The following is a 23,790-nucleotide window of genomic DNA, read 5'->3' on the forward strand; positions in this document are numbered from 1 at the left end:
GCATCTATCCAATGGTCTTCTGAAAGTCATACTTCTTACTTCTATATCTTCATTTGGCAGCTCTTTCCAGATATGGACCGACCTTTGAGTGAAAAAGTAATAAAATGGAATCACAGGTGATGGTTTATACCAAAGATAGACTCAAAATGCTGGAGTAACTCAGCGGGTTAGGCAGCATCTCTGGAGAAAATAGATAGGTGATGTTTTGGGCCGGGATCCTTCTTCAGGCTGATTGCTGAGGGGAGCAGGAAAAACGAAATGGTTTTTTGTTTTTTCTCCCTGCTCTCACTTGCAATTAGTCTGAAGAAGGGCCCCGACCCGAAATGTCAGCTATCCATTTTCTCCAGATATCCTGTAGGTCCTCCCTTCCCATCTACCTCATTGGAGACCCTTGGTTCTTGGTTTCTTGGTCCTCCAAAATATTCCAAATGGAATTTTAAACTGGAGGTGGTGAAGGGAGGGCTTAATCCAGAAATGGTTATTGGGAAGAAAGAGCTACTTTAAATTTAGTTGCATCTGGTTGGGTAACTATAGTTGGGTGGAGATTAAAGACCCTACGACCATCTTTAATCTGACTTTATCTTGCACTAAACGTCATTCCCTAATATCCTGTACACCTGTACACGGTGGACAGCTAGATTGTGATCATGTCGAGTTTTTCCACTGACTCGATAGCCCGCAACAACAACAAAAATTCACCATACCTATCATGACCACAAATGATAATAAACTAAATGAACTAACTAATTGCCTGGCCAGCTGAGTTACGCCAGCATTTTGTGTCCAGCTCTTGGTATAAACCAGCATCTGCAGTTCCTTGTTATTATATTTCTTTCCTGTTTTTGTTCCTTCTCAAGTTGTGCTGCGATGGAGTGAGTGTAAGTTTAATTGACCTGTGTGGAGTTGCATGGCGCTCACTCGCATTTCACCGTCTTTCACCGTAGGTATCACGTGGTAAAGGGAGTCTACAGCCTTGCCGATCTTCTGAACCTTTCATCCGATTCACTGCCAACGATCATGCCCAGCGTCTTCTTATCCCTTGCCAAGAACAGTGAGGTCAGTGTGGAGAAACTATGGCGTTGTTTACAGATGACTTTGGTGTTACGGAGAGGGGAGTGGGGGTGGGGGTGGTTGAACTGCATTCCTGGAAACTAGTCCATATCGTAATTTGCTGTAACATGAAGCCACGTCATTTGAATATGCGTCAAGAAATGCAAGCTGGAAAAAATATTATGTTCATGGATTTACTTTTTCACGTAAACTCAGTGAGAGCAAATTTTATTTCTTATTTTTTAGAGCTTTTAGAATTTTAGGGCTACGGCGAGGGAAACAGGCCCTTCGGCCCACTGACTCCATGCTGAACAGCAATCCCTACATATTAAGGACAGTTTACAGAAGCCAATTAACCTACAAACTCGTATGCCTTTGAAGTGTGGGAGGGAAACCCATGCAGTTACAGGGAGAATGTACAAACTCCACATAGACAGCACCCATAGGCAGTATTGAACCCGGGTCTCTGGCATTGTGAGGCAGCAACTCTACTGCTGTGCCAATGTGCCACCCTATATCTCAATTTTATTATCAAATTGGTAATGGTGAATTTCCATTACCTGAATGGCCATAATATGGGGGAAGGTGCTTCCTGTATCCTTTGTTCCACTGAAATGTCATTTCTCACTGCTATGCTGGGTGTGTTTATTCATACTATTTTCAATTTTTTTATATAAAACATCTTTCTCATTCAAAAACCTCAACTTCTTCCCCTCTGTTATCAGGCTTCTGAACAGTCCTTCCATAAGCTAGGGTACCGTCCGATTCACCTTTACCGCAATGTGACACTTTGTCTATGGAACTGATGCACTACAATGCTGAGAACTGTATTCTGCACTCTGTATCTTCCCCTTTGCTCTCTCTATTATACTTGAGTTTGACGATTGTATTTATGTATTAACTGGATTTTATTGGATAGCATGCAAAGAAAAGCTTTCCACTGTACCTCGATACACGTGACAATAATAAACCTAAACTTAAACACTAACTCTGTCGGGACTTTTACCTTAGTTGGCACTGCCCATGTCAAATGCCTTCTTCACTACCCTATCTGGCCATGCTGCCACTCTCATGGAACTACGGACTTCAACCCCAAGTTCCACTTCATTCCGAACATTCCTTCGTATGCCACTCTTTAGCTTAGTTTAGCTTAGTTTAGTTTATTGTTACGTGTACCGAGGTACAATAAAAAGTTTTTTGTTGCGTGCTATACAGTCAGCAGAAAGTCCATAGATGTTTACAATCGAGCTGTCCACAGTGTACATATACTGGATAAAGAAAATAACATATAGTGCAAGATAAAGCCCAGTCAAGTCCATTTAGAGGTAGTCCGAGGGTCTCCAATTAGGTAGCTGGAAGGCCAGGACCAGTCTCTGGTTAGTGATAGGATGGTTCAGTTGTCTGATAACAGCTGGGAAGAAACTGTCCCTGAATCTGGAGGTGTGCGTTTTCACACTTCTGTACCTCTTACCTGACGGGAGAGGGGAGAAGAGGGAGTGACCGGGGTGAGACTGGTCCTTGATTATGCTGGTGGCCTTGCCGAGGCAGCGCGAAGTGTGGATGAAGTCATTGGACGGGAGGTTGGCCTTAAACAGGAGACCGTGGCAACCACTTCCTACATTCCATTTCAGGGAACTACCCCAGTACACGTGACAATAATAAACCTAAACCTAACTTAAACCACTTAACTTACCTGCACTGTGAAATCACGATGACAGATTATGTTCTAGTTATACCATTAATTGTCTTGTTTTTCCAGAACGCCATAATAGGAGGAGCAAATCTACTCAATCCCAACATAGCTTTAACGAATGGGATAATGCACATTATTGATAAGGTATGATCAATATTATCAGCATATCATATTTCCTCTCTGAGATGAGATTTTGCTCATACCAATATATATGCTTTGTGAATGAAATCATTTAAAGCAGAAAAACGTGGAATTTGCAAGTTTTAAGAATTAACTGTGATTTCTTGATTAAAACATTTGCAAGCTGTACACATCGTTTCATAATACAATCTGTAGTTGGTTTTAACAACGGCAGAACATACAGTGGTGTTAATGAGGCTTGTGGATAGGCATGTGGATATGCAGGGAAAGGAGGGATATGCATCACACGCAGGCAGAGGTGATTAGTTTAACAGCATCATGCTCGGCACGGACATTGTGGGCTGAAGGGCTTGTTCCTGTGCTGTACTGTTCTGTGTTCGATGTTCTACATATTCACATGGTGATGTTTGTTTCACCTTCGCTATTTGTAAGATAGACACAAAATGCTGGAGTAACTCAGCCAGTCAGGCAGCATCTCTGGAAAAATGGATAGGTGACATTAAAATATTGGTAACATAGGTTAAAAAATTGTAAATTGTCCCTAGCGCGTAGGATAGTGCTAGTGTACGGGGATCGCTGGTTAGCGCAGACTCGGTGGGCCGAAGGGCCTGTTTCCAATCTGTATCTCTAAACGGAACTATACTACATTAAGCATTTCTCCACCTCTCAATGCCTAGGCACCTTTGTCTCATTCTGTGATGTTCTCATATCCATAAAATGGAAAGCCAATAAATTGAAGATATTACAACAAGCAGAGTTTTGGATAATTTTGGACCAGTGCGGGATGATCAATTGTAACACCAGCTCTTGTGTTGTAGGTTCTAATACCTGACCAGACGATCAGCGATGCATCATATGGTCTGCTGGCAAAACTAAATCAGATGCCTGGGTATTCTCGCTTCAGAGAGTTTATCGTGGTAAGTTCTGCTGGCATAGAGTGCAATTGGTTGTGAAGTGTTGCACCATGAAGTCTGGAAGTCAACAAGTTCAAAATATTCAATTGTTTAAGCATGCCCATTGTGTGTTTCAGCAACAGGGCCTGGCTGCACAAATTGAGAGTGCGAACACCTATACTGTCTACGCCCCAAACAATGAGGCCATTGAGAAGTACCTCCGGGAGAAAGCCTTTAACGCTCTGGTACGTTGGCGAGTTCAAATCTCACCATGTCAAATCAAGTCGAGTTTGTTATCATTTGCACAAGTGCGGTGAAGTGCAGGTACAATGAAAATGTTGCTTACACAAGCATCACAGGCACACAGATTCAGACATTAGGACGGCACAGTGGTGCAGCGGTAGAGTTGCTGCCTTGCAGTGCCAGAGACCCGGGGTTGATCCTAATCATGGGTGCTGTCCGTACGAGGTTTGCACATTCTCCCTGTGACCGCCGGGTTTTCTCCGGGTGCTCCGGTTTCCTCCCACATTCCAAAGGCATACGGATTTGTAAGTTAATTGGCTTCCGTATATTGCCCCTCAAATATAGGGTGCGAAAGTGGGATGTCAGGGAACTAGTGTACGGTTGGTCGATGGTTGGTGTGGACTCAGTGGCCCAAAGGGCCTGTTTCCGTGCTGTATCTCTAAACTAAACTAATCCAAACGAAACATCTTGTTTACAGTAGCATCACAGACACATAGACTCAGAACACACACAAGAACATAAATTCTACAAGACAGTGAAAAGGAAAAGATTGTGAAAAAACCCCCCAAGAAGTTTGTCTCATTTGTAAAATAATTACATGATATCGGAGCAGAAGTGGATCATTTAATTCTTTGAACCCACTCCAATATTCAACATGGTTATGGTCGATCATCTGAATTCAATACCCTGATCCAGCTTGCTCCCCTTGATCGAGGATGTTGCCAGGACTTGAGCTACAGGCAACGGGTGAGCAGGCTCGAACTTTATTCCTTCAACTACAGGATGATGAGGGGTGATCTTACAGAGGTGTATAAAATTATGAGAGGAATAGATATGGTGAATGCACGTAATCTTTTCCCCAAAGTAGTGGAATCAGGAAATAGAGGGCACAGGTTTTAAGTGAGAGGGGCAAGATGTAATCGAAACCTGACGAGCAACTTTTTCACACAGAGGGTGGTGGGTAGATGGAACATGTTGCCGTTCTCCCTGTGACTGCGTGAGTTATCTCCGGGTGCTCCACTTTCCTCCTGCACTCCAAAGGTGTATAGATTTGTAGTTTAATTGGCTTCTGTAAAAAAGTGTAAATTCTGCCTAATGTGTAAGATAGTGCAAGTGTATAGGGTGATCGTTGGTCAGCAGGGACTCAGTGGGCTGAAAGGCCTGTTTCCACACTGTATTTAAAGTCTAAAGTACGTCGTTGAGGCAGGTACTTTTAACAAACACTTGAACAAGTACATGGTAAAGAGAGGTTAAGAAGGAATTGGGCCAAATGTGTGCAAGTGAGACTATCTTAGAAGAGGCATGGATGGGCGAGTTTGGCCAGAGGGCCTGTACTGTGCATGTGACTATGACTATCCCTCAACCTCTAAGAAAAATATCTAAGTCTGTTTCTTCAATATATTTCATGATTTGGCATTAAACTGCTTTCTACTGTAGAGAATTCCACGTTCTCCACTTTCTGTGGGAAGAAACCATTCCCTCTCTCAGTTATCCTTTAACCGTTGGGAAGCAATCTTGGTTCTAGTTTCTCCAGCCATCAGTAGCATCTCAGCTGCATGGAATCTGTCCAACCCTGGTAGAATTGTGTAGGCTTCTCAGAGATCGCCTCTCATTCTCTCAGTCTTTTTTCACTATCATTGTTTGATTGTTTTTATGTGTTTGTGTGTGTATAGACATATATATATACACGTGTGTGTGTGTGCAGCAGGCATCATCTCTAGACACACACACACACACATTCATATATTGAACTTTTGTTTGAAACACAAGCCTAAAGCGCCAACTCACTGTTCATATGTCAGTGTTGCCACCCCACGATTTTGTAAGGGATATAAAGAATATGTGTCATGCTCTTTCCCACAGGATGAAGATGTACTTAAAAACCACGTCATTCTGGGTCAGAAGCTGATGGAGAGTGATATGCACAATGGGATGCATCGCGAGACAATGCTCGGATTTTCGTTTCAAGTTGGTTTCTTTCAAAGGCGTGGCCAGGTAAATAAATGCATGTATGTTCAACAATCCATCCTTCTACAGCGATCATTAAACAGAGGGGAGAGGTCAAGAATAGAGGTGATGCGAGAATGAACTCCGGGATGATTGAGTTGATGTCTACGTATGATGAGCCTGTACTCACTAGAGTTTAGAAGGATGAGGGGCCACCTCACTGAAACTTACCAAATAGATAAAGGCCTGGATAGAGTGGATGAGGGGAGAATGTTTCAATCCATGTTTCCATTAGTGGGAGAATTTAGGACCAGAGGCCGTAGCCTCAAAATAAAAGGACCTTTAGAAAGGAAGGAATTTCTTTAGTCAGAGGGTGGTGAATCTATGGAAAGGAAGGAATTTCTTTGGCCAGAGGGTGGTGAATCTGTGGAATTCATTGCCACAGACGGCTGTGGAAGCCCAAGACATTGGATAGATTTAAAGCGGGGAATGACAGATCAGTACAGATGTTAAAGGTTACGGGGAGGAGGCAGGAGTCTGGGGTTGAGAGAGAAAGATGGATCAACCATGATTGAATGTCGGAGTAGGACTCAATGGACCAAATGGCCTAATTCTGCTCCAACGACTTATGAACTTATAATAAAAGCATAAATTAGGCTTTGGACAAATAGAAGAGAGGAGAGGAGAGGAGGTGGGTGATTTGCAATCTTAAACATGAGGAAGTGTCCATCAGCTGGTCTATCGTAGCTATCTTCCATGTTGTCCCTTTGACAATGTAGCACTCACTCTACTCTGACTGAGCAGGGCCCAAAGGGCTCGATAAAAATCACATATGAGAGGGCAGACCTTTAAGGTAAGAAGGAAAAGGTTAAAAGGAGATATACGGGACAAGTTTTTTAAACTGAGGGTGGTGAGTGCCTATAACACATTGCCGGAGGTGGTGGATGAGGCAGATACGATAGTGTCATTTTGGATATGTATGTGGATATGCAGGGAATGGAGGGATATTGATTACATATAGGATGATAAGAGTGGGTCTTGGCATCATGTTCGGCACAGGCATCGTTGGCCAAAAGACCTGTCCTTATTCCAGTCTAGTGATACAAGAAACAGGGCCTTCGGCCCACCGAGTCCGCGCCGACCAGCGATCTAGGCACACTAACACTATCCTACACACACTGGGGACAATTTATAATTTTATCAAGCCGATTAGCCTACAAACCAGCACGTCTCTGAAATGTGGGAGGAAACCAGGGCTCCCGGAGAAAAACCACGCAGGTCACGGGAGGACATACAAACTCTGTACAGACAGCACCCATAGTCGGGACTGACCCCGGGTCTCTGGCGCTGTAAGGCAGCAACTCCACCACTGCGCCACCGTGCCGAACAAATGTAGGTTTAGTGTACAATGGATGCTCAGTGCTTGCTTGCTTGACAGAGGACATGTTTCTGTGCTGAATCTCTCGCTCTGACTCACTCATTGTAGCTTTATGTGAATGATGCACCAGTTAACCTAACCGATGTGGAAACAGACAAAGGAATGATCCATGGTCTAACCAAGGTTCTGGAAATCCAGAAGAATCGATGTGACACCAACGAATCTTCTTTGTTAGTGGTAAGAGTTTAAAATGAACTGAAGGAACTACTTGTAATTCTCAAAGTCGTTGAACTTGGGCCCCAAAAGTACATTGACTTTAGACTTAAGGTTTCAGAGATACATCACAGAAACAGGCCCTTCGGCCCTCCGAGTTCATGCCGACCAGTGATCTCCCCGTACACTAGTACTATCCTACACTCTAGGGACAATTTACAATTATTACCGAAGCCAATTAACCGCCAAACCCGTGCGTCTTTGAAGTGTGGGAGGAAACTGGAGCACTTGGTGGAAACCCACTTGGTCACAGGGAGAATGTACAAACACTGGACAGACAGATCTCGAGGTCAGGATCAAACCTGGGTCTCTGGCGCTGTAAGGCAGCAACTCTCTGCAGCGCCACTGTGCTGGCCCCAACGATCTTATGCAGGGTAAGGTCTATAAACTACCCCGCCTCTCATGTTAAATATTCAGGAGGGATAGAGAGAAAGGAAAAGGAGGTGGGGTAGCGTTGCTGATTAGAGAGGAGATTAACGCAATGGAAAGGAAGGACATTAGTTTGCAGGATGTGGAATCGGTATGGGTAGAGCTGCGAAACACTAAGGGGCAGAAAACGCTGGTGGGTGTTGTGTACAGGCCACCTAACAGTAGTAGTGAAGTTGGAGATGGTATCAAACAGGAAATTAGAAATGCGTGCGACAAAGGCAAAACCGTTATAATGGGTGACTTCAATCTACATATAGATTGGGTGAATCAAATTGGCAGGGGTGCTGAGGAAGAGGATTTTTTGGAATGTATGCGGGATAGTTATCTAAATCAACATGTAGAGGAACCAACGAGAGAGCAGGCTATTTTAGACTGGGTATTGAGTAATGAGGAAGGGTTAGTTAGCAGTCTTGTTGTACGTGCCCCCTTGGGCAAGAGTGACCATAATATGGTTGAGTTCTTCATTAGGATGGAGAGTGACATTGTTAATTCAGAAACAATGGTTCTGAACTTAAAGAAAGGTAACTTTGAGGGTATGAGACGTGAATTGGCCAAGATTGACTGGCAATTAATTCTAAAAGGGTTGACGGTGGATATGCAATGGAAGACATTTAAAGACTGCATGGATGAACTACAAAAATTGTTCATCCCAGTTTGGCAAAAGAATAAATCAGGGAAGGTAGTGCATCCGTGGATAACAAGGGAAATCAGGGATAGTATCAAAGCGAAGGATGATGCGTACAAATTAGCCAGAAAAAGCAGCATACCGGAGGACTGGGAGAAATTCAGAGACCAGCAGAGGAGGACAAAGGGCTTAATTAGGAAAGGAAAAATAGATTATGAAAGAAAACTGGCAGGGAACATAAAAACTGACTGCAAAAGTTTTATAGATATGTGAAAAGAAAGAGATTAGTTAAAACAAATGTAGGTCCCTTGCAGTCAGAAACGGGTGAGTTGATCATGGGGAACAAGGATATGGCGGACCAATTGAATAACTACTTTGGTTCCGTCTACACTAAGGAAGACATAAATAATCTGCCGGAAATAGCAGGGGACCGCGGGTCAAAAGAGTTGGAGGAATTGAGTGAAATCCAGGTTAGCCGGGAAGTGGTGTTGGGTAAATTAAATGGATTAAAGGCCGATAAATCCCCAGGGCCAGATAGGCTGCATCCCAGAGTACTTAAGGAAGTAGCTCCAGAAATAGTGGATGCATTAGTAATAATCTTTCAAAACTCTTTAGATTCTGGAGTAGTTCCTGAGGATTGGCGGGTAGCAAACGTAACCCCACTTTTTAAGAAGGGAGGGAGAGAGAAAACGGGGAATTACAGACCAGTTAGTCTAACATCGGTAGTGGGGAAACTGCTAGAGTCAGTTATTAAAGATGGGATAGCAGCACATTTGGAAAGTGGTGAAATCATTGGACAAAGTCAGCATGGATTTACAAAAGGTAAATCATGTCTGACGAATCTTATAGAATTTTTCGAGGATGTAACTAGTAGCGTGGATAGGGGAGAACCAGTGGATATGGTGTATCTGGACTTCCAGAAGGCTTTCGACAAGGTCCCACATAAGAGATTAGTTTACAAACTTAAAGCACACGGCATTGGGGGTTCAGTATTGATGTGGATAGAGAACTGGCTGGCAAACAGGAAGCAAAGAGTAGGAGTAAACGGGTCCTTTTCACAATGGCAGGCAGTGACTAGTGGGGTACCGCAAGGCTCAGTGCTGGGACCCCAGCTATTTACAATATATATTAATGATCTGGATGAGGGAATTGAAGGCAATATCTCCAAGTTTGCGGATGACACTAAGCTGGGGGGCAGTGTTAGCTGTGAGGAGGATGCTAGGAGACTGCAAGGTGACTTGGATAGGCTGGGTGAGTGGGCAAATGTTTGGCAGATGCAGTATAATGTGGATAAATGTGAGGTTATCCATTTTGGTGGCAAAAACATGAAAGCAGACTATTATCTAAATGGTGGCCGACTAGGAAAAGGGGAGATGCAGCGAGACCTGGGTGTCATGGTACACCAGTCATTGAAAGTGGGCATGCAGGTGCAGCAGGCAGTGAAGAAAGCGAATGGTATGTTAGCTTTCATAGCAAAAGGATTTGAGTATAGGAGCAGGGAGGTTCTACTGCAGTTGTACAGGGTCTTGGTGAGACCACACCTGGAGTATTGCGTACAGTTTTGGTCTCCAAATCTGAGGAAGGACATTATTGCCATAGAGGGAGTGCAGAGAAGGTTCACCAGACTGATTCCTGGGATGTCAGGACTGTCTTATGAAGAAAGACTGGATAGACTTGGTTTATACTCTCTAGAATTTAGGTGATAGAGGGGATCTTATAGAAACTTACAAAATTCTTAAGGGGTTGGACAGGCTAGATGCAGGAAGATTGCTCCCGATGTTGGGGAAGTCCAGGACAAGGGGTCACAGCTTAAGGATAAGGGGGAAATCCTTTAAAACCGAAATGAGAAGAACTTTTTTCACACAGAGAGTGGTGAATCTCTGGAACTCCCTGCCACAGAGGGTAGTCGAGGCCAGTTCATTGGCTATATTTAAGAGGGAGTTAGATGTGGCCCTTGTGGCTAAGGGGATCAGAGGGTATGGAGAGAAGGCAGGTACGGGATACTGAGTTGGATGATCAGCCATGATCATATTGAATGGCGGTGCAGGCTCGAAGGGCCGAATGGCCTACTCCTGCACCTAATTTCTATGTTTCTATGTTTCTATGTTAATGCAGGAGGGAGCAGGGAACACAGAATTGGGAGAAATGTGTCCTTGATCCTCAGACGTGTTATAACATGCATACCCTCGTTATTTAATTACCCCGCCTCACCACCCTGACTGCCATCAGCCCCCTCTCCTCACTTACAAATCTGAAGGTTGGGGCAACTTCAGTGAATGATTTGTACGAGTAGAAACAAGGAACCGCAGATGCTGGTTTACAGAAAAAAGATGCAAAGTGCTGGAGTAACTCGGCAGGTCAGGTTACTACATTCTGCCTCTTCCCCTTTGACCTCTGTACTAAACTTATCTCGCTCGGTCTGCCAAGGCCTATTGGATCTCCTGGTTGCTAACCATTTCAACTCCCCTTACCCATACCCTTACTGACATTTCTGTCCTGGGCCTCCTCCATTTCCAGAGTGAAGCCACACACTAATTGGAGGAACTTCATATTCAGCTCAGGCGTATTACAACCCAGTGATATGAACTTTAATTTCTCTAATGTTAAGTAACTTCTACTTACACTCCCCTCCCCTCCCCCTTAACCCCTTCCCCCACCCTTGTCGTTTAACCAGTTCCACAGTTCTTGGGATCACAACTTCCCTAGCCAACAATAGGCCTCCCTGAGCTCATTCGTTGCGGACCCTGGTCTTTTCGCAACTCCCCCTCCCTCCTTCCTCACCTCCTACCTTCCTTCAGTCTGAAGAGGAATAGAGGGGTCCCAACCTGAAACGTCACCTACTCTTTTCCTCCAGAGATGCTGCCTGACCCGCTGAGTTACTCCAGCGCATTGTATCCAGCTATCGTATTACCTGTTTTGATAGAATAGCATGCAAAACAAAGATTACCACTGTACCTCACTACACAAGACAATAATAAACATAAACCTAACTTTCTCCTTTCTTTTAAAGGGCAATTGTTTGAGCTGCCAGCAGAAAGTGAAGTGTCCATCTGGATCAAGTCCAGCGGTGAGATTTGATTTCCCTTGCTGCAGTAAGTTGGAAAATATTCCACAACTTTGCTGCAGAGTCCAGTTTTATTTTTGTTTTTATGCATTTTGCAGGTGGGGAAAAGAAAGAACTGCATCATTACAATATATGTGAATGGACAAAGGATAGCGTACCTCGGCTGCATATCAAACTGCGTGCAACCTGTGATTGTAAGTAAAGTTCAAATAAAAGACAAAAGCAGAATATATGTCATGGTACATGTACACCTTCATGTAAATGTACACCTTCATCAACATTCAAGGCTAACAACAACAATTTTGATCCACAAAGTTGTTTGTTCTCTTTGGAGTCATAGTCATACAGCGTGGAAACAGGTCCTTCAGCCAAACTTGCCCACACCGACCAACATGCCCCCTCTACACGAATCCCACGCCTGCACTTGGCCCATATCCCTATAAATCCCCATAATCCCTATCCTATCCATGTACCTGTCTAAATGTTTTTTTAACGTTGTGAAAGTACCTTCCCCAACTACTTCCTTTTGACTTTAAGATACAGTGGAGAAATAGGCCCTTCGGCCCACTGAGTCCGCACCAACTAGCGATCACCCCGTACACTAGTTCTCTCCTACACACTAGCAACAATTTTCAGCAGCTAATTAACCTACAACCTTACATGTGTTTGGAGTGGGGTAGGAAACCAGAGCACCCGGAGAAAACCCACGCGGTCACAGGAAGAATGTACAAGCTTAAAGTCTGAAGAAGGGTTCTGACCCAAAATGTCACCTATTCCTTTCCTCCAGAGATGCTGCCTGACTCGCTGAGTTCCTATTTGTGTCTATCTTCGGTGCAAACTCCACACACAGATAGCATCCCTGGTCAAGATCGACCCGGGTCTCTGGCATTGTAAGGCAGCATCTCTACCGTTCCGCCACTGAGCTGCCCGATCCTGGCATTTTTGTTGTCATTAACGAATTATGAAAGGCCTGGATAGAGTGGATGTGGTGAGGATGTTTCCACTAGTGGGAGAGTCTCGGACCAGAGGCTCGGAGCCTCAGAATTTAGAAAGGAGATGAGGAGGAATTTCTTTAGTCAAAGGATGGTGAATCTGTGGAATTAATTGCCACAGGCTGCTGTGCAGGCCAGGTCAGTGGATATTTTTAAGGTGGACAAAAGTGCTGGAGAAACTCAGCGGGTGCAGCAGCATCTATGGAGCGAAGGAAATAGGCAACGTTTCGGGCCGAAACCTTTCTTCAGACCCAAGGTGGAGATTGATAGATACTTTATCAGTACGGGTGTCAGTGGTTATGGGGAGAAGGCAGGAGAATGGGGTTGAGAGGGAAAGATATATCAGCTATGGTGGAGTACACTTGATGGGCCAAATGGCCTAATGCTGCTCCTACAACTTATGAACTTATGAAATACCGCTGTTTTCTGACTGTTTCTAGACTCGAAGTTGCTGTTCGGGCTTCTATGGGAAACAATGCCAAGCATGCCCAGGAAAGAGTGGAAACTCCTGCTTCGGGAATGGGATTTGCCAGGATGGAATCAACGGCACTGGTATCTGCGCATGCAAGGAAGGTTTTACAGGCACAGCCTGTGAGACCTGTGTTGATGGCATGTATGGACCACATTGTGATCAAGGTTTGCATCTTTACTGGCCTTCCTTTAGCAAACCCAACGCTAGGATTGTATCTCCCAATGACTCCTCAGGGCCAATGTGACTGTAATTCCATCCAAACATAGCAGCCTGGATTCTCCGTAATCCAAAGGGTGCAGAGAAGATTTCCGAGGATGGTGTCGGGACACGAGGACCTGTGCCATATGGAGAGGTTGAGCAGGCTAGGACTTTATTCCTTGAGCGGAGGAGGTTGAGACAGATCATATAGAGGTGTACAAAATCATCTGAGGAATAGATACGGTTTAGTTTAGAGATACGGTATGAAAAAAGGCTCTTCGGCCCACCAAGTCCACGCCGACCAGCGATCCCTGTGCACTAACACTGTCCTACACACACTAGGGATAATTTACAATTTTACCAAGTCAATTAGGCTACAAATCTGTACGTTTGGAGTGTGGGAGGGAACTGGAGCACGCAGGAAAACCCCACTCAGGTCACTGGGAGAACATACAAACTCCATACATACAGCACCCGTAATCAGGATCGAACTCAGGTCACTGGCGCTGTAAGGAAGCAACTCTACCGCTGCGCCACCATGCTGCATAGGAGTAGGGGAATCAAGAAACAATGGTTTACGGTGAGGGGGGAAAGATTTAATAGGAGGGGCAACTTTTTTACACAAAGAGTGGTAGGTATATGGAACGGGCTGCCAGAGGAAGTAGTTAAAACACGTACTGTCACAACATTAAAAAAAATAATTTGGACAGGTACATGTTTAGGACAGATTTAGAGGGATATGGGCCAAACGTACATAAGTGGGACTAGTGTAGATGGGGCATGTTAGTCGACCATTCACCTTATCTGTGCCTTTCACGATTTTGCACACCTCCATAAGCAGGGGAGGAAGCTTCATTGAAATGATGCTTACCGCCATTGAATGTTTTCTGATTGTTTTCTTGTTTTTACGCTTCAAAAATAACTTATGCCATGAATGTCTTTCTAGAATGCAAATGTGGTCATGGTAAATGCAGTGAAGGACTTAATGGGGACGGCACTTGTGAATGTGAACCTGGATGGAGGGGCGTCGCGTGTGACGCAGGTACGTTTTTCTTGTGAATGTCAACTTCCTCCTCGTATCGTCTAATGGTACGTCTTTTTGTTCTGAGGGCTGTGCCCTCTGGTCCTAGACTCTCCCACTAGTGGAAACATCCTCTCCACATCCACTCCATCCGGGCCTTTCACTATTCAGTAAGTTTCAATGAGGTCCACCCTCATCCATCTAAACTCCAGCAAGCACAGGCCCAGCGCCGTCCAACGCTCATCATATGTTAACCTAATCATTGACGTAAACCTCCCCTGGATCCTCTCCAGTACAACTGTTCCTGCACATTCTTCCTCAGATATAGAGTCCAAAATTGCTCACAATACTTCAAATGCGGTCTGACCAGTGCCTTATAAAGCCTCATCATTACATCCCTGTTAACTTCTGAAAATGGTAACTCAGCGGGTCAGGCAGCATCTTGGGAGAACATGGATAGGTGATGTTTCGGGTCGGGACTACCATTTGTAACATGTGCTCTGTTTGTTTACAGAAACCACTGACAGTCTGTGTGGTGAGGTTTGCCATTCAAGTGCTAAGTACGTACTCCGGTAGCTCAGAAGCTTTGAACGAGTGATATTTCTGTTTCAGTAGTTATCTGTTACTCACACTCTGAACTTTCATCTTCTTGTCTAGTTGCATCGAGACAGTGGGCTACGCCTACTGTAAATGTGCGGCTGGCTTCAAAGGCAACGGCACCTTCTGCGAAGGTAAGCTTGAATGTTGAGCTCTTCGCTGTTCAGACAACTTTGGACATTGCCACTAACCCATGAAGTGTAATGTTGAATTTGATTCCTGAATTAATAGCAGAGATGCATTGGGGCAATGGCACCGATAGAGCCGCTGCCTCACGGTGCCAGAGACACGGGTTCAATCCTGACCTCAGGTGCTGTCTGTGTGCAGCTTTGCACGTTCTCCCTGTGACCGCGTGTGTGGGTTTTCTCCCACATCCCAAAGACGTGGAGGTTTGTAGGTTAATTTGCCATCAGTAAAATAGTTCCCACTGCGTAGAGAGTGGATGAGAAAGTGGGATAACAAAGAACTGGTGTGAATGGGTGATCGATGCTCAGCATGGTCTCAGTGGACTGAAGAGCCTGTTTCCATGCTGTATCTCTAAACTAAATAGTTTTCCAATCAGTAAAGTACCACATACCAATCAAACTTTGCTTGACCAAGGCTGGCTATGGTTTATCTCCTTATAAGGGTAAAAGCTCTAACATACAAGGGTGACACAGTGGCGCAGCAATAGAGTTGCTTCCTTATAGCGTCAAAGACCTGGTTTGATCCAAACCTCAGGTGCTGTCTGTATGGAGTTTGCACGTTCTCCCTGTGATCGCGTAAGTTTCCCACAGGTGCTCCAGTTCTCTCCCACTTTCCAAAGACGTACAGGGTTGTAGGTTAATTAGCTTCTGTAAATTATCCCTAGTGCTGTAGGATAGAACTAGTGTACAGGTGGTCGGCGCAGTCTCGATGGGCAGAAGGGGCTGTTTCTACGCCGTATCTGGACTAAAGTTTAAATAACGTTACCCGTGGGATGCAATGATATCGCTGACTTATTTGGGTGCCTGTTTATTATCACAGCTGTGGATGCCTGCAAAACAAACAATGGAGGGTGTTCAGCCAACGCGAACTGCAAAAAGACTCTCCCAGGTCAAAGACAGTGTCTCTGCCAGCCCGGGTACACGGGCGATGGACTCGTATGTGTCGGTGAGAATAGTACATTATATATTCATAAGTCATAGAAGCAGAATTAGGCCATTCGGCCCATCAAATCTACTCCACCATTCAACCATGGCTGATCTATCTTTCCCTCCCAACCCCATTCTCCTGCCTTATCCCCATCACCCTTGACACCCGTACTAATCAAGAATTTGTCAATCTCCACTTTAAAAATATCCATTGACTTGGTCTCCACAGCCGTATGTGGCAATCAATTCCACAGGTTCACCACCCTCTGGCTAAACAAATTCCTCCTCGTCTCCTTTCTAAAGGTACGTCCTTTTATTCTGAGGCTGTGCCCTCTGGTCCTAGACTCTCCCACTAATGGAAACATGTTCTCCATATCAACGTTATCCAAGGCTTTCCATAATTCGTAAGTTTCAATGAGGCTCCCCATCATTCTGCTAAACTCCAGCGAGCTCAGGCCCAGTATCGTCAAATGTTCATCATACGTTAACCCAATCATGCCTGGATCATTCTCATAAACATCATCTGGACCCTCTCCATCGCCAGCACATCCTTCCTCAGATATGGGGCATCAAAACTGCTCACAATACTCACAATTATCCAAAAATCCTTCAATTCATTGAATAGTTTCAACAACACCGGCCCACTCTTGTGTTTAATTTTACAATAGTATCAACAATTGTAATTTTGACAGTTACTATTTTGAATGTGCAATGTTATTTAAGAAATCTTTTATATTATTTCTATAGTGACCCATTTGTGTAATGATAGATTTTTATTAATGTCGGAGCATAGTCGATGGGCCAAATGGCCTAATTCTGCCCCTTTGTCTTGTGGTCTTATGGAACCCAAATGGGTTATGTTTCGATGACATGCTGGTACTTTGTGGGCACTGTTACTAGTTTAAGCTTTTTATTTATTTCATTTAAATTCCCCTACTGTTATGGAAGGATTTTAACGCGTTTCTGGACCATGAACCTGAGATCCCAGGATTGCTATTTTAGTAACATAATCATAATGCGACTGACTCTAATTAACTCGAGATTACAAAGTTATAGAAGGTTTTGTTTCATTCTTTCTGTTCTTTAAGGAATTAACCCCTGCTTGGAGAACAATGGAGGCTGCCACGTCAATGCTGAGTGCACTCAAACTGGGCCAAACCAGGTCAGTTACAACAAGTCCAGTGTGTCCCCCATTCTGCTTCCAACTGCCCACCATTCCTCCCTTACCTGACTCAACTCTTCGCCCTTCCTTCTCATCAAATTCCATAACTTGCAGCCTTTATGTTGTGGCAGTCCAGCCCTTCAAGCAAACCAATCTCCCTTCCATTGACTCCATCTACACTTCACACTGCCTCGGCAAGGCTACCAGCATAATCTAGGACCAGTCTCATCCCCGGTCGCTCCCTCTTCACCCCTCCCCCATCAGACAAGGGGCACAGAAGTTTGAAAATGTGTAACTCCAGATTAAGGGACTGTTTCATCCCAGCTGTTATCAGGCAACTGAACCAACCTATCAGCCGTCCTGATCTCCCGTCTACCTCATTGGAGACCCTTGGACTATCTTTAATCAGACTTTAGTGGTCTTTATCCTGCACTAAACATTATCCCTTTATCCTGGATCTGTACACTGTGGGCAGCTCGATTGTAATCATGTATAGTCTTTCCGCTGACTGGATAGCACACAACAGAAAGCTTTTCACGGTACCTCAGCACACGGGACAATAAACTAAACTAAACTAATCTATCTAGCACCTCCCAGTCTCTGTTGCTATCTCCACCCATCCATCCCCCACCTGCCTCCACCTGCCCATCAACCCTTCCTTGTCTAGATCCAACTAACACCTGCCACCTCCTACCTCATTCCTTCCTCACCTCTTTAAACTAGCTATCTCCCCACCCCCCCCCCCCATCCCCCACACCTTTGCCTCCACAGATGCTGCCTGACCAAACAAAAAAGATGCAAAGCGCTAGAGTAACTCAGCACACCAGGCAGCATTTCTGAAGAACGTGGGTAGATGACATTTAGGGTTGAGACCCTGCTTCTTGGGCGGCACAGCGATACAGTCACTTCCTTACAGCGCCAGAGACCCAGGTTCGATTCTGACTATGGGGGGTGCTGTCTGTATGGAGTTTGCACGTTCTCCCAGTGACTGCGTGGGTTTTCTCCGGGTGCTCTGGTTCCCTCCCACACTCCAAAGACGTGCAGGTTTGTAGGTTCATTGGCTTCTGTGAATTGTCCTTAGTGTGTAGGATAGATCTAGTGTACGATGATCGTGGTCAGCACGGATTCGGTGGTCCGATGGTCTGAAGGGCCCGTCTCCACACATTGTGTCTCTAAACGAAACTAAATTTCAGATTTTGCCACTTAGAAACATAGAAACATAGAAATTAGGTGCAGGAGTAGGCCATTCAGCCCTTCGAGCCTGCACCGCCATTCAATATGATCATGGCTGATCATCCAACTCAGTATCCCGTACCTGCCTTCTCTCCATACCCTCTGATCCCCTTAGCCACAAGGGCCACATCTAACTCCCTCTTAAATATAGCCAATGAACTGGCCTCGACTACCCTCTGTGGCAGGGAGTTCCAGAGATTCACCACTCTCTGTGTGAAAAAAGTTCTTCTCATCTCGGTTTTAAAGGATTTCCCCCTTATCCTTAAGCTGTGACCCCTTGTCCTGGACTTCCCCAACATCGGGAGCAATCTTCCTGCATCTAGCCTGTCCAAACCCTTAAGAATTTTATAAGTTTCTATAAGATCCCCTCTCAATCTCCTAAATTCTAGAGAGTATAAACCAAGTCTATCCAGTCTTTCTTCATAAGACAGTCCTGACATCCCAGGAATCAGTCTGGTAAACCTTCTCTGCACTCCCTCTATGGCAATAATGTCCTTCCTCAGATTTGGAGACCAAAACTGTACGCAATACTCCAGGTGTGGTCTCACCAAGACCCTGTACAACTGCAGTAGAACCTCCCTGCTCCTATACTCAAATCCTTTTGCTATGAAAGCTAACATACCATTCGCTTTCTTCACTGCCTGCTGCACCTGCATGCCCACTTTCAATGACTGGTGTACCATGACACCCAGGTCTCGCTGCATCTCCCCTTTTCCTAGTCGGCCACCATTTAGATTATAGTGGTGTTGCTTCATGTACTTTAAGAACATCATGTACCTCCCTGCTCCCTGCGCTGCATAGTCCACTTCCACTGAAGAAGGGACCCGATGTGAAAATTCGCCCAACAATGTTCTCCAGAGGTGCTGCTTGATGCGCTGAGTAACTCCGGCACTTTGTGTCTTTCACTGTAAACCAGTTCCTTGTGTTTCGAGTTCTTCCTGGCAGCTCGGTTTGAGCTTCATTATTCCACACATGTTCACACCCAATTTATGTTCATCGTGCCGAGTGTAATTGATCCCAGGGTGTTGAAGTTTCCACCCTCTGTCTGACACACCGGGCCACTGGTTCCCACATCCCATCACATTCACCGGGACCCCAGTTCCCACGCTCCTTTCAAACTCACCTGGTTCTGTTTTAGACTTTAGCGTTTGGAGATACAGCGCGGAAACAGGCCCTTCGGCCCACCGAGTCCGCACCGACTGGTGATTAACCCGGTACACCAGCACCATCCTACACACTGGGGACAATTTACTGTTTTACTGAAGCCAATTAACCTTTAAACCTGTACGTCTTTGGAGTGTGGGAGGAAACTGGAGCACCCGGAGAAAACCCATGCAGTCACAGGGAGAACGTACAAACTCCGTACAGACAGCACCCGTAGTCAGGATCGAATCTGGATCTCTGCCGCTGTGAGGCAGCAACTCTACTGTTGTGCTACTGAGACGTCCCCATTTTGCGCTCTTCCTTGAAACTTACTTAGGTCTAGCTACATATGCCTCCTTTAAACTCACTGTGTTCATGGGAAATTTTATTTTTCTATTGTGTGACACCTGAATGAGTTAAACATCTTCTGGAGTAATAGTAAAACCCCCTGGACTGTCATCACTAAAGTCTCAAGGGTGGCCTATTAACAGAGTTTTCCTGCTTTTGTCAACCTAATGTATGCCCCGTAATCACTTACCTGGAGTCATAGAGTCCGAAACATCCCAACCCATCCATGCCGACCATGACTACATCAGTCCCATTTGGCCCATATTACCTCCATCCCGTTCTCTTGCATGACTGATTTTTGCTTACGATGAATTCCACTTGATGTTTTCAGGCCGTGTGCAATTGCTTACTTAACTATGAAGGTGATGGGAAGACCTGTAAACCAATTAATCCGTGTAAAGTGGTGAGTATCTGTGTTGGTCTTTATTGTGTCTCATTGTCAACCGCTTATTAATTGTCCAGAAACGTAGAAACCAGGAGTGAGCACTTTGGTCCCGTTTATTTCAGGACAATGGTGGCTGTAGTGCATCTGCCAAATGTAATCACACTGGTCCCAACGAACGTTCGTGCAGTTGCTACCCAACGTACGTGGGCGATGGAATTACCTGCAAAGGAACCATATACAAGGTGCGTCCCGTGACCTGGGCATCAGCTTCTTCCATTTGGAAAGTTATTCCATCAACGTCTTCACTTTCACTTCCCCCCACCATCCAGCCTCTCAAAGGTGACCTCTCGCCCTTGTCTTTCAGGAGATGTTTTGGAATGCCGCTTCGTACCGCTTTTTCTACTTCCTCCAGGTAAAATAAATCGTTTCCCCGAAGAGAGGAGGAATTAATGGTGATGTATACGGAGGCATTAGATGTAAATACAAGCTCACTGGCAGACAGAATCAGTTCAGAATGTGAAAGCTTTGGAGGAACGAGAATTACTGAGATGAGACAAAGATGTATCAATGTTGGCTCTATCCTGGAGCTAAAAAATAAACTGCTGGAGGAACGTAGAAGAAGGGTCTCGACCCCAAAAGTCATCTGTCCATTCCCTCCACAGATGCTGCCCGACCCGCTCAATTCCTCCAGCAATTTGTAGTTTACTCAAATAAAAGCCCAGTGGCGCAGCGGTAGAGTTGCTGTGTTACAGCGCCAGAGACCTGGGTTCGATTCTGACTACAGATGCTGTCTGTACGGAATTTGCACGTTCTCTCCGTGACCTGCGTGGGTTTTTTCTGGGTGCTCCGGTTTCCTCCTGCAATCCAAAGACATGCAGATTTGTCGGTCAATTTGGCTTTGGCAAACATTGTAAATTGTCCCTAGTGTGTAGGATAGGGCTAGTTTACGGGGACCAGTGGTCGGCACAGACCCGGTGGGCTGAAAGGCCTGTTTCTGAACAAAACTGAACCGAGCTAAACGCCCGTTCACACTTCTACCACATTATCATCCAATTACTGTACATTAGGGCCACTTAACCTGCAAACTTGCATGTCTTAGGGATGAGGGTGGATACAGGTGCACCTGGAGGTAACTCAGGGGGACCATGTGCAAACTCCGCACAAGCAGCAGCCGAGGTCAGGATCGAACCCGGGTCTCTGGCGCTGCGAGGCACCACTGTGCCGCCCTTGGAGGTTCATCATTGATATTCAGTTTAACCATGACGCCTACTGAGATGAAGCAATTCCGCTTTACTTTCCTGTCCTCACAGGCTAACGGCGTGACTGAACTCGGCAGCCCAGGTCCCTTCACTGTGTTCGTTCCTAGAAACGAAGCTTTTGAAAACGATTCCCGGGTAAGTCTGAACATTTCCCAAAATAAGCTCTTTGACGCTTTCTATGAGCGTTCAACCCAACCGAGCCATAGAAGTTGGGAGGTCATGCTGCAGTTATATGAGATGTTGGTGAGGCTGCATTTAGAGTATTGTGTTCAGTTCTGAGCACCATGTGATAGAAAGGATGACTTCAAGCCAGAAAGAGTGCAGAGAAGATTTATGAAGATGTTGCCAGAACTCGAGGGCCTGAGCTAATAGGGGGAGGTTGAGCAAGCTAGGACTCTATTCTTTGGAGCGGTGTAGGATGAGGGGTGATCTTATCGAAGTGTACAAAATCATGAGAGGAATAGATTGGGGAGTCTCTTGCCCAGAGTAGGGAAATTGAAAACCCAAGGACATAGGTTTAAGGTGAGGGGAGCAAATAGGAATTTGAGGGGTAACTTTTTCACACAAAGGGTGGTGGGTGTATGGATCGAGTTGCCAGATGAGGTAGTTGAGGCAGGTACTATCGCAAAGTTTAAGAAACATTCAGACATGTACATGGATAGGACAAGTTTACAGAGATATGGACCAAAGACAGGCAGGTGCGAATAATGTAGACGGGACATGTTGGTCGGTGTGGGCAAGTTGGGCCGAAGGGCCTGTTTCCACACTGTAAGACTGTATAATTCACTGTTATCTTCAATCATTAGATATCCGAATGGAAAGCAAAGGGACAAATGTCCCAGATAGTTCGTCACCACATCGTGGCGTGTAACCAACTGCTGCTCAATCGCCTCATCAAGATGAAGGTTCTCACGTCCCTTCAAGGAGAAACCATCCGGCTGTCCAATGTCAACGTGAGAAGCAAAGATGTGAAACTACATGTGAACTGTGTGTTGCTTGACATCGATGTTGTGGGGGGGAAACTGCTGCTCAGTGGACAATGCTCTCTCCAACTGGTGGCGGGATCAAACCACCTTTAACTTTAGACTTTACTTTAGAAATATAGTGCAGGAACAGTCCCTTCCACCCACCCCGACCAGTGATCGCCCTGTACACTAGCACTATCCTACTCACTTTACATTTTTGCCGAAGCCAAGGCTTGTAGGTTAATTGGCTTTTGGTAAAATTGTAAATTGTCTCTAGTGTGCAGTATTGTGCAGGTGCACGGGGTGATCTATGGTTGGTGCAGATTCGGTGGGACGAAGGGCCTGCTCCTGTGCTGACTCTCTAAAGTCAAAAGGATCTGCCCCACTTTCACGACCTAATTCACGACCTCTGCCGAGTTTGCCCTTGACTCGTACTCACAGCATGGTCATCACGAGGTCGTAGGAGGTCGTAGGTAGGTCGTGATGCTAGTCGTAGGTACTCGTGGCATCAAGTGGGTCGGGGCGTTTTTTCAACATGATGAAAAATGTCCACGAGTAAAAAAGGTCGTGAATTAGGTCTTGAAAGTGGGACAGGCCCTTTTATTCACCTAAAAGCCTGTACGTCTTTGGAGTGTGGGAGGAAACTGGAGCACCCGGAGAAAACCCACACAGTCACAGGGAGATCATACAAACTCCGTGCAGACAACACCCGTAGTGAGGATCGATATGGGGTCACTGGTGCTGTGAGGCAGCAACTCTACCGCTGTGCCACTGTGTTGCCCTAAGAGCGCAGGAGGCCGAGGGGTGATTTTATAGAGGTGTATGAAATCATGAGGGGAGTAGATATGGTGAATGCATATAGGGGTTTACCCTTGGTAGTGGAATCAAGAATTAGAGGGCATAAATTTAAAGTGAGAGGAGAAAGATTTAATAGGAACCTGAAGGGCAACTTTTCACACACAGGGCTGTGGGTATATGGAACTAGATGCCAGAGAAGGTAGTTGAGGCAGGTACTATAACAACATTTAAAACACATTTGGACAGGTACATGGATATGCAAGGTTTAGAGGGATTAGGGCCAAATGCAGGCAAATGGAACTAGCGTTTACATGGGACGGCAGAAGTGGGATTGGCTGAATTGGGCAGAAGTGCTATATGACTGGATTT

The 23,790-nt window shown here is 45.3% G+C and overlaps 1 protein-coding gene across 1 annotated transcript in view; it reads left to right on the forward strand.

Moving 5' to 3' along the window:
• The window catches only part of stab2 (stabilin 2), a 109,877-nt gene that overhangs the window by 55,631 nt on the left and 30,456 nt on the right, over positions 1-23,790 (forward strand). Inside the window, exons 30-48 of the mRNA XM_033038046.1 lie at positions 945-1,056; positions 2,810-2,887; positions 3,703-3,801; positions 3,915-4,022; positions 5,884-6,015; positions 7,454-7,582; positions 11,683-11,739; positions 11,835-11,930; positions 13,169-13,364; positions 14,345-14,440; positions 14,934-14,979; positions 15,077-15,150; positions 16,022-16,147; positions 17,217-17,290; positions 20,346-20,417; positions 20,522-20,641; positions 20,764-20,811; positions 21,710-21,793; positions 22,465-22,611. Coding sequence (XP_032893937.1) covers positions 945-1,056; positions 2,810-2,887; positions 3,703-3,801; positions 3,915-4,022; positions 5,884-6,015; positions 7,454-7,582; positions 11,683-11,739; positions 11,835-11,930; positions 13,169-13,364; positions 14,345-14,440; positions 14,934-14,979; positions 15,077-15,150; positions 16,022-16,147; positions 17,217-17,290; positions 20,346-20,417; positions 20,522-20,641; positions 20,764-20,811; positions 21,710-21,793; positions 22,465-22,611 — 1,894 coding nt within the window. The remainder of the gene's footprint in view (positions 1-944; positions 1,057-2,809; positions 2,888-3,702; positions 3,802-3,914; positions 4,023-5,883; positions 6,016-7,453; positions 7,583-11,682; positions 11,740-11,834; positions 11,931-13,168; positions 13,365-14,344; positions 14,441-14,933; positions 14,980-15,076; positions 15,151-16,021; positions 16,148-17,216; positions 17,291-20,345; positions 20,418-20,521; positions 20,642-20,763; positions 20,812-21,709; positions 21,794-22,464; positions 22,612-23,790) is intronic.

The sequence above is a fragment of the Amblyraja radiata genome, chromosome 19, assembly GCF_010909765.2.
Source record: "Amblyraja radiata isolate CabotCenter1 chromosome 19, sAmbRad1.1.pri, whole genome shotgun sequence".
NCBI classification, from domain to species: domain Eukaryota; kingdom Metazoa; phylum Chordata; class Chondrichthyes; order Rajiformes; family Rajidae; genus Amblyraja; species Amblyraja radiata.